The 11,516-nt window shown below is 45.7% G+C and overlaps 1 protein-coding gene across 2 annotated transcripts; it reads left to right on the plus strand.

Moving 5' to 3' along the window:
• Positions 1 to 2,413: 2,413 nt before the first annotated feature.
• PAQR9 (progestin and adipoQ receptor family member 9) lies at positions 2,414 to 10,882 on the plus strand (the record flags this gene model as incomplete). 2 transcript variants are annotated; one of them, XR_014184418.1, is made up of 2 exons in its annotated part: positions 2,414 to 3,914; positions 10,842 to 10,882. XR_014184418.1 is itself a non-coding variant. In XM_082056339.1 (1 exon), one exon carries the CDS (start codon positions 2,414 to 2,416, stop codon positions 3,653 to 3,655), a length of 1,242 nt encoding a protein of 413 aa, XP_081912465.1. In that variant the 3' UTR covers positions 3,656 to 9,976. The 2 variants fall into 2 exon arrangements, 1 of the variants encoding a protein (XP_081912465.1); XM_082056339.1 differs by lacking the exon at positions 10,842 to 10,882 and having other exon boundaries at positions 2,414 to 9,976.
• Positions 10,883 to 11,516: the final 634 nt, after the last annotated feature.

Below are 11,516 nucleotides of genomic sequence, written 5' to 3' on the forward strand. Positions count from 1 at the left end.
CAAACAAAACTAAATAGACTCCATGTGCCTGTGCTTCCTCCAGGGGAGCTGGTAAGTACAAGTCTCTCAAGTGATTCTTGGCTCTACAAAACAGAAAGCCGTCATCCCCCTATATATTACTGTTAGACATCTTAAAATATTATGGGAAGACATCAATAGTAGGGACATATTTCCAGACATTTATTTTCTCTGCATATCTCCACCAGTGCCCCAACAGTCCAGTGGCCACTGGGACTGTCAGTCCTGAACGACAAGCAAACCCCACCTGCTCCTCCCAGCCTGAGCTGCCCCCACAAAACCACAAACCCAGCAGGTGTCTCTCCCAAGAAGCCAGGTGATGCCTCAGCACCCCCTGAGGCAGGACTGCTGAACACCTCCCACTCCCCTGAAAGTCTGGAGGTTGTAGGAAAGTCAGAACATGTTGGATGAGCCCCGCTGCAAGGCCAGCCGTTCCCAATCAGCAGCGGATGCTGTTGTTCTTTAGACACCATCTGTTGCGACAGCTGCTGGTGGCTGTCCAACGGGCTCTTTAGCGCAGGTCTAAAACCAGACTGCTCCGAGTCACCCACCTCTCCTTATCTGACCTTCACAAGGGAGGCTGAAGATTGCGGTGACTTCAGTCCTCTTTCCTGGGGGCTGCAACAGCACTCATCGCCATAAACTGAAGTATCACTTAGGGACTGGCAGAAATGATCACCAGAGCCCTGCTGGGAGTACCTCCAAGTGTGGTGTGGTGTGAGCAGGGCAGGAGAGGCAGCACCTTTTAGCTAACAGCCCCCTCCCCACCAGGTGCATTTACATTGATGCAGCAAATGAGCCAGCACCCAGCTTATCTCTTCTTTAGGAGGGCCTGTCTAGTGCAGAGCAGCCCATGAGAAGCCTGGCCAGGGGCTGAGCATGTTTCATTTAGTCCCAAAGAGCTGTTCCTCTGCCTTAATCACACATGGCAGAGCCCCCGGTCCATGGGGCCCTGCTCACTGTGGGTGCTGCTGAGGCTCACCACAAGCAGGGTCCACAAAGCCCTCTCTCTGTCTGTCGCTCCTCAAGGAGTGTGACATTGGTATGGCCCTGCGCTCCGCCCAACACCCCCTCTAAAACACACTGGACATCAGAGCACACTAGGCCCATTATCTAAAAAAATCAGTCAGTTTAATATTTTACCCCTCCCTTTGACTTTTCAGAACTGTTTAGTTGTATTTATTTTCCTAGCAGGACTCCTGTGTAATTTTTATAAACATTATGAGCAGAGTCACCAGGCTGCCCTATTTTTGACAGTTCCGTAAAATCAATATTCTTACTGTAATGAAAAAATGCATTGAAAATCTCTTTCAGCAACACATTTTTACTACTTTTTTTGTGACACCTATTCTACTTTTTTTGTGGTACCTATTACCTCCTTGTTCAGAAGATTTTTCACGTTGTAATAATTCACTATCCAATAGAAGACTTTGATAAAAATCTTTAGGCAGTGTCCTACCTCCACTAGACCTCAGTTTATACTCTATGACTATACATATATATCTGAATATCACCATGGAATACAGACATTTGAAAACATAGAGCTATCAGATGTTTAAGATGATCTGAAAACAAGCAAAAAGGAAATGCATTGAAATGGTGGAGACCAATTCCTTACTCTGGCTCCTACCTGCGCTTGTGAAAGTTACTTACCTTTCTGCACAGCCTTCTATCTACTTCAGATGCGTTAAGGTACAGTAGCACACATACAGTGATTGCCCCTGTATTTTTATATTCCAATTATGTAACTGTGCTGCTTGCATAACCACACCACCAATAAATGTGGGATTTGTGTAAGGATCAACGCAGAGCAGCTACTGTCAGCCCATTGACGGATAATGTCACCAAGAAACCAGGTCTCAGGCACCCTCACTGAAGCACACACGGCAGAAATCCGCACAGCTACAAATGTCCCCTGTCTGGGGGTATTTCCCAGGTCTGCCCCGCCTTCTGGAGACCTCCCAGCCCCGCGGGGTCACTCTCCCCTTGCCCGAGGCTTCTGCTCGGCTTTTGCCACCAGCGCTGGCGCAGCCGCGGCCCCGCGGACAGCAGGTGCCGATGCTCCCTTTGTGCTTCTGATACCAAAACGCGCTAGAGGAAGAGCCGGTGCAAAGCGGGTGTCCCTACCCGCGGGACTCGGAGAGAGCTGCCGACCGGGCCCGGCGGTGAGGCTGTCCCGGGCCCGCCCCCCCGCAGCGGCCGCATCAATCATTAACGGCGGCTCGGGTGTCCAGCGCCTCCCTCCCCGGGAAACCCTACCCGGGGCGGAGGGGGCGTCTCTCCCCGCTCCCCGGGAGCACTGGCTGCGTTGGATGCGCCGCCGGTTTCCAGTTACCGCGATGCCGGGCGGCGGGGCGGGAGGAGCCGCGGCGGTGCCGCCACTGCCCCTGCTGCAATGAGTGATGCTGCCGGGGGCGGCGGCGGAGGAGGAGAAGCGCAGAGACACCGCGGCTCCTCCGCCGGCGGCTGCGGGAGCGGCGGTTTCACCTCGGCCGGGCGGCGGCGGCGGGGCGCGGCGGCGGGCGGCGGGCCGGGGGCGGCCGGGGTGCCCGGGGCCGGCGGGGACAGCAGCATGCCGGCGGGAGAGGGGAACAAGGAGGAGGCGGCGCCACCTCCTCGCCCTGCAGCCCTGCTGCGGTGGGACGAGGTGCCCGAGGACTTCGTGGAGTGCTTCATCCTGTCGGGCTACCGGCGGCTGCACTGCTCGGCGCAGGAATGCTTGGCTTCGGTGCTGCAGCCCACCAACGAGACCCTCAACTTCTGGACCCACTTCATCCCGCTGCTGCTCTTCCTCAGTCGCTTTGGGCAACTGCTGCTGCTGCGGGGTGCCGGGGACGTGCCCTTCCATCACCCGGCCCTGCTGCCCCTCTGGTGCTATGCCTCGGGGGTGCTGCTCACCTTTGCCATGAGCTGCACGGCCCACCTCTTCAGCTGCCTCTCCCCACGCCTCCGCGCAGCCTTCTTCTACCTGGACTACGCCTCCATCAGCTACTACGGCTTTGCCAGCACCGTGGCCTACTCCTACTACCTGCTGCCAGGGCTGAGCCTGCTGGACGCCAGCGCCATGAGCAGCTATGTGCAGCAGCGGCTGGGCTGGCAGCTGGACTGCAGCCTGCCCATCGCAGCCTACCGCGCCCTGGTGCTGCCCGTGGCCTTGGCACTGGCCGTGGGCTGCACGGCCGCCTGCTGCCGCAGCCGCGCTGCCTGCTGCGCCTACCCTTTTGCTGTGCGTACCTTCGTCTTCGCCATGCCGCTGAGCATGGCCTGCCCCATCATGCTGGAGAGCCTCCTCTTTGACCTCCGCACCCGCAACCCCACGCTCTTCGTCTACTTCTACCGGCGCTACTGCTGGCTGCTGGTGGCCGCCTTCTTCAATGTCAGCAAAATCCCCGAGCGGATCCAGCCAGGGCTCTTTGATATCGTGGGGCACAGCCACCAGCTTTTCCACATCTTCACCTTCCTCAGCATCTATGACCAGGTGCACTATGTGGAGGATGGGCTGGCTGAGTTTCTCAAGGCACCCTTGGCTGTCCCCACCTACCTGGGCACCGTGGGGTATATGCTGCTCCTGACGCTCTGCCTGGCCATGGTCGTCAGGAGGTTCCTCAACGTCACAGACCTCTGCAAGCAGGACTAGCCGGGCTGGCAACCCTCAGGACAGCAACCACTGTACCAGTTACCCTTGAGCTGAAGACCCTTGGGCCAATGACCTTCAGACTGGTGACCCTCACACCGGCCCCACCATGTCCTGAAGATGCTGTGAAACCTGGGGGAAATGCACCTGTGGAAGAGCCAGGTCCCTTTTGCAGAGGGTTGCCAGAGAGAATGACCACGGTGGAACTGCTCGTGCTCTTTAAACTACTAGGTTACCAGGGGAAGCAAGCAAACGCTTACTGGTATGTTGCTGCTTAGAGTATAAGCTGAAGTAATTTAGCTCTGCTACTAGGAAGAATGCATGAACTGTGAATGCCACTTAATCATTTCGTAACAATTAGGTTTAAACTAGCTCTGCCTATACATATATATATTTATATATTTAGCTATATATTTATTAGCTACATATATATGTATATATATATATGAAGACATTTGTGCAATGATTACTCATAGACTTTTAATTAATTCCTATGTGAAATTTCCTAGCAGATTATGCACTGACATTTATCTTCCTCTGTGATACTGTAACAGGCCTTTGCAGCCACATACTGGATTTTAAATGCAAACAAATCAATAGCTATCTATAGTTTCTAAGGTCTTACAGCCTTTTCAGCCAGGGAACAATGGATTTAGCAGAGAGAGGAAAAACACCTGTGAATTATTACAGAATTACCAGTTGATGGAGAGACTTTAATTAGACAGGCAGTGAGTGGTCAGTGTAGCCACTCAGATACTAAAATAAAATAGATGGATATGTAGAATAACTGAACCAGAAAGGGGTCAAGCTAGTTTGGAGCAGGGGCAGGGGGAAATGAAGGGCACTGCATAATGGCATGGCTCTTCCCCCAGCACGTCAGAAACATCTGTCCCATTAAGGGGGTTGCTAAGGGGCCCCTTTATCTTCCCTGGTAGAACACCCCCAAATCAGCCCTTTAGAGTCAAAGTCAGATGCCAGACTTTCTATAAGCCTCTGCCAAGCTCAGTGGGAGTTCTGTGGATGTAAAGAGAGTAACTGATGCATGAGATCTCATTCTGGATCTTTTAGAGACTTACGTGGAACTGGTTTCTTCTGCTTTTTAATTAGAGCACTCTTTCAGATCTGCCATCATAAAATGAGTTGCAGAACAAGGTGCTGCTGAATTTGAGTTCAGGACCTAAAATCTGTCTCTACTGGCATTTCCTCATCATTCCACACCTTTTCCTATTTTGATGAGTTGTGGCTGCAGCCGGGTGTTTTGCAGTCCTCTTTCAGATGCTGGGGGGAGGATGCATGTCAAATACAAGAATTATGAGATATTTTCCAAAGCAGTATCTTTTCACAGCAATCCAGGTATTATCCTTCTCCCACGACAAACAGCTAACTATAGATTGAACTTTCTATATGAAAAGACATTTTTGTAAACTATGTGCAGATTTTAAATGGATACATTTTGATTTTGTCTGACATATGCAATAATATTACACAAGGAGGTTACAACTTGAAGTTCAGGTGAGAAACTGCTTGTATACCCTGTTTTCAAAAAGAAGAGTGGTACGTCCTCAGGAAACAGTGGTGTCACACTGCACAATAGTGTAGTGGCTCTTTAACTCAGCCTTTTTGCTCCTGTTGTGGAAATACATTTCTGCTTGGATCTTTCCCATTTTCACAGACATGGCATCTGAACACCAATAAAATGGTTTGAGTCCAGTCCCATAGTCTTCTGTAAGAGAAAGCCCCCTTTGTTTATACTGCAAATATAGGAAGGACTATAGCTAGGGATTATGAGGTCAAATCCTTAAGATGGGTCAGAATCATCACAGAAACCAATAACTGATAAGTCTTGTACCCATGTCAGCTTTGTGAAGATTGCCCTATGAAAGTGTATAAGCTAGAAGAAAATTACACCCACTTCTTTCTATCTTTTATCTCAACTCATTTTAACTTTAATGGTTTGGATCTTTTAGAGTCTCAGTGAATGATGAGAACGGCCTAGCAAAAATATGTATTCCTTGCCAACCTCAGCTTTGCTACTATATAATTTGTGGAAGGATCACATGTGGTCTCTTGAAGAAATTGGCTAGAATTTTCTGAAACATCAGTTCCCAAACTGCAGCCTCTTGAGTTATCTCTGGTGGGCCATAAAAACCAGCATGGCCCTATGTGGCTGGCTGTGTTCTGTTTTCATTTGCCAACCTGCACTAAAAGAAAATTAAAACTACATGACGTATTTTTAATTTTACATATTTTCATTAACTTTTGTCATAAACATGTTATTGCTTTATTCAGCTGTCAGTGAAGCAGAAAATTATCTGCACCACTGGGAGAGGAGGCTGGTGCACAACACTCTCATGCTTTGAAATGTGCTTTATATTGTGAAAAAAGCCTGGAAACTCACAATAGAAAGCAAATGGGTTAAGACCTGTAACCATGTCATCCTATGAATTTTCACTACTGCAAAAAGAGGCTGAAATCTTTGAGATGTGTTGTATCCAACTTAAAATAACAGAAGCATAGTAGTTAGAGCCCAATGACTCATCCAAGTTTCAAAACCAATTATGTAGAAAGGGTTTGCCTGGGAGATGCCACTAGCATGCCCAACCAGCAATTAAAAACTAGAAAAGAAATCAAAAAGGCTGAGGAGACCAAATCTCAGCACTAGAAGACATCTCATAGAAAAGCAACAGCAGAAGCCAAACGTAAAAAAAAAAGGCTTTTAAAGCATGTTGTATAATGAATTATATTTGTGCTTGTCAGTCACAATGTAGAGGACATCTCAAGAGGCAATGTCAAAAAAGGCTGTTGCTAACTTGTAAAAATACATTTGATATTTGCAGTTAGGCCACACAGGGTCGTCTATATATATCTCAACGACAGATAACAGTATAAAGGTTGGATTGCAACCAATTGAAATTTTACTGGAATCTCACTGCTGTTATAAGAGTTGCCTGTGAGCCCCAGTCATGCTGCCGATGTGGTACCTGGCTCTAATATTAAGAATATTGCTTAATTTAGAAGTTTCTATTGGCAAAACGTTGAGGCATGTGTATGCGCTGAAGCACTTTGTGGAATTATTTGTAAACGCTGGTTGCAAGTACTGCTCTCTGAGCCACTGTAAGCAGGCTGTATGAACGGGTACATGGAGATGTGATTAGATTTTAAGAGTTCTAATTACTGTATGTTTGTTTAAAATGTGACTACAAATTTAGAAGTTGCAATAAGTGTGGAGAATATCTAGGGAAATGCTACCTGAGTGTCTGTGTTTATTCGGTGAAGGACATATACGTAGATAATTGCTCCGTTTACCATGTCTGGTCACCAGTCTCCGTAAATATGGACAGGACAAAACTGAGTAAAAATGTTAAAAGAGGAACAAGACATCTATAATTATAGTGCTTGAATTTGCTCATGTACAAGCGAATGTCAGCAGTTGTGTGGCTTGTGAGGGAGTGGGATCTCTTTTTGTTGTAAAAGCTCATGTGGCTAAACATCCGTAAGCATGTCCGGAGCTTAGACAGGAGGTCTAACCTGCAGACTAGATGCATAAGGACATCCTAGAAAATTAACTTTTTTGCAAAAGTACCTGTCATAATGTTTTTATCGTCTGGGTATCTGCCATAAGGTCTACACTATGGACTTTACAGATCGTCTTTAAAACCAAAAAGGATTTTCAGACCTTTTGTGGTAGAATCTGTATGGGGATGGGGGGCAAGGTGAGGACTGGAGCACAAGGCGGTGGCCTGAAAATGCCGATGAGTCTTTCCGTCTTTGGCCAACACTGCCCTTCAGACTGACACACCTGTGCCGGTGTGAACTGACAGTTGATGGGGCCAGTTCCTGGAGTGTTGGTGGCACAGACACCCCCCTTGCAATCACCACGTGCCTAGAACTGCACTCTACACGTGTTCCATGCGCCCAGCTTCTGGGCACTGCTGAGTAACCTGTAAACTTTAAGCTCATCTTTGTGTAAGACTAACGTACCTGGTCTGTAGTAAGTAGCCCATATTCTCTGGCAATACACCATTTCTTCTTCTGCAGTGTAATCATTTGAATGTCACTCTCCAGGATATCTGTGCAGCTCTGAGCTGCTTCATTAGCACGACTGGAGTCTGCAGTCTGGAAACAAAGGGAAAGGTTTCATCAGCGTGCTGCACTTGTAGAAGTTTAGCAGTTAAAAGTAGAAACACATTGGGTTTTGCTAAAATGATAGGTTTGCTCAGTTGTCCAAGTGTTGTGCTTATTATTTATTTGCTGAACCCAGCTACTATGTTGGGGTTTTGTCAACAGTGGCCCTGTAGAAAAATTAAAGTTTTACTTCATGTTTAAGTAAACTCTCTGAGGCAGCACATTCATAAAGCATTAGTGCACTTAACTCAGTTGATTACCATCCACATGCCTTACAGAAGGAAATCATACCTGTAGTAATTGCCCAGATCATACTGGTTTTTATTGCCTATGAGAGTAAAAATGACCAAGTGGCCAGTAACAAGCTGAGGAGTCAGGCGCTCCTGGGTTCTTGTATCTGCTTTGCCACTACCCGTTCTGTAATTTAGGGCAAGTTATTTGAACTGTGTTCATTTTGCATTAATTTAGAACACTGGAATTGTACCAGGGTTGAATTTGACCCTCTGTGTCTCAGTTTCCACATCTGTAAGATGCGGAGAATATACCTTACCTACCTCGCAGGGTTGCTCTGAAGACTAGCTAATGTTTGTAAAGCACTTAAAAATGCAAAGACCCTCCTAGGTGCTAAGAAGAAATATTATTGAACTCCGGCACAGAGAATGTTTTATTTTTCCATAGCTCCTCATCTCACAGGGAGAGGAACATGAACGTTTCTAGATCATGAACTCTTGGGACAAACCCTCATCACTGCCCTACTCCTAGGAGGTTCACATCCTGTGTCCTTTGGCAAAATTTCCCCTGGCTTCAGGCAGGGCGCAATTGAGACCTAAGCTGTAGCAAACAGGCTGACTGAATGCTTAAGGGTCAGGAGTAAAGAAAAAACATACAGGAGTTAAATATTCTTCTCTTCAGAAATTCTCACTGCTGACTTGTACCAAGGAGCACTGTAATGCTGACATGAGGCCTCCTTGTTTGTTTAGCCATGGATTGTATTCCAGTTACCACGAAACAATGGAGTAAAATTTCCCATCAATGTCTCTAAGACAATGATTGTGTCTCAGTTGCCATTGGGAATTTCAACATACTTCAAGCTACTTCTTATCAGAGTAGAAAGACCTTAAATAAATGAAGCTTTTAAATAAACATGTGTAATCATTTGGGAACATAAAATTCTATTGATCAGACAAACAACTTTGTCTTTTCCCCTCCTGTTCCCCAATATCAACAGCACGGAGCCAATCCTATTCTTGATGGAAAACTGAACTTGGATCTTCTTATCACTGATGTGTACCCTTCCTTTGCTGTGGAGCCCTGACTAATCATCCTGCTAACCCACTTTGCCCTTGTCCTGGAAGGACTGATATAAACAGCACCACTGAGTAGAGGACGATGGGTTGAAGGGCTTTTATAACTGGCAGCAGCAGCAGAGACAAAAAAAAAAAAAAGACAACGAACAAAGACATCAAAGGGTTTGAGTGGTTCATTAAGTCAAAGCTTCTACCATTAGAAATTCACCCTATCCGAGTATATTCCTAGCTTCTGTTAGACACCTGTAAGTCAGGGCTACACAACCACCACCCAGGTTACAGCTGAGACTTTACTTTCTTCTCCTCAGATGAGATGCAAGATGCTGAGGAAGTGTCAGACGCACTGAAAGACACAGACCTCCATTCAAGACATTTCATGTCTTGGAGCTGGGTGTGGAATAATGTGAAATTATTTTCACAACTGGCTTAGACAGATGCTGCTTCACTCCACTGGATTCAGTAACAAATGAATGACCCAGACAAAGGAAGCAGGCTTTTGCTCAAAGTTCCCTGCAAGGAAACACCACCAGCAGATTTCTGCTTTCAGGGGCCATACTCAGAACACGGAGGATTCTGAAGTAGGGCTTTGCTATTTCATATGAACGCCTTAGGATTTGTGGTTGTAGCTGGGGTTAATAGTATGGAGAAACAGTTTATAGCAAGTCAAGTCTGCCTGCTAGAGATTCAAGCACGCTTTAGTAAGAGGTATCACATTTAAGGGTCTGTGCATGCAATGAACAAAAAGTGTGAATTTCGTTTGGTTCTGTTGGGAGGGTTTGAAAATATACTCTTTGTACTACTTTTGGATGCTGACTACTGTATATGTAATGACTATGCATTTTTAGCAAAAAAAAAAAAGTGTGAGTTATAAATAAAGTTGATTCTGAGTACATTTTTGCAGAAATGCATTTATAAAGTTTTTTCATTTCTTAATATAAATTACTGTGACACCTGTAAGATCGAAAGTGTGTTGAATGTAGCTATCTTCAGACACAGATGATGTTAGCATAAGCACAGGAACTTCCAATTCTTTTATAGTGGTGTTGGTATTTTTGTAAACACTATACCACTGCAATAGTATTGTTGCCATTTCATTGCCTTTTACATTTTAAAGCCATAAAATAGCATCATTGCCTTTTTAGTTCTTCAATATCCATGCTAACTAGTTAATGATAGGCATCCCTGTTTTATTAAAATCCATTAATACACATAAGGAGATCAGTGTTCTGCCTGCAGTGCTCACTGAAAAAACAAGAAATTGGTAGCAACAGCTATGTCAAGAATCACAGCAAAATATTGACTGCAAAATTAAGAGATCTATTTGGCATCAAATAGTCTCCCACTTGGCAGACTAGGAATGTTCCAAGTGACAGCATATTGTTTTCAGTCCAAGTCAGGCATCAAAAAGCACTCAATGAACTGCAATTACAGAAAGTATCTGCTTAAGCCTTCTGTGTCAAAACTGAGCAGAACTCAATGTAGCCCAGCGTAATTGCAGGAGCCCTCCAATACTGTTAAAGGCTGAACACAAAGGAAAACGGTAGGAACTTCTAGTTGAAGTTTGTATAATTCCTTCAAAAGTTCTAAAATTCTTCAGAGCTCTTACTTGCAGAGTTTGTACATCTTATTTGAAATATGGTAATGACTTCAAGTGTTCGATGAACCCAGCAAAAACAACCATTGCCACCTCACAAACGGATGCTTCAAAAGACTGCATCCTACTGTTGACTGATTAAGCCCTTTCCTAATGTTATCAGGAGGCTCTGGATCTGGCTGCTGGACATGAACACACTGGAGGAAAACCTCACAAAACTGATGGAGCCTGTAAGGATGGTAAAATACTGAGCAGAATGGAAAACAATGGAAGTCACTGCTAGGACAGACAATTTATTGAGGTCAGTACCTCAGCCTGCAGTTGAGATGGCTCCACAGTTGTGCTGATAACCAGCTGGAAATCTGAAGGCAATCTACATTTTGTTACCATGACATCACTTCTCTGACAAATGGCCCAAAAAGTCAGGACAGTGTATTTGTGGAGGAACAAAAGGACATTTGACACACAACTTTAACCTTCAGATTTTTCTTTCTCATCATAGGATAACGTATGGTTAGTAGAATCTGTGAGTGGAGATGAAACATTAAAAAATTAAAAAGCTAGTAAAAATGAAAAGCAAATCTGTATTAATGCTAAGGCTAAGTCTTGGCTTCGGTAAGGAGAGCCTCTGGGGCAGACAACCACAGATGCACTCTTCTGCATCAGAAAGCTCGCTATTACAAGGCAGATTTCTTATCAAGAGTGGCAGCACGCTTCTGTTAGTGGGGAGCTGGAAATATTTCTCTTGCCACGCAGCACAGCCTTTGGCTGTATGATATACGCTTTACAGGAGAATGACACAGCAGTATCTCACAATTTTTTGGAGAGTAAACAATTT

The sequence above is a fragment of the Streptopelia decaocto genome (genome assembly GCF_964273445.1).
Source record: "Streptopelia decaocto genome assembly, chromosome: 6".
NCBI lineage: Eukaryota > Metazoa > Chordata > Aves > Columbiformes > Columbidae > Streptopelia > Streptopelia decaocto.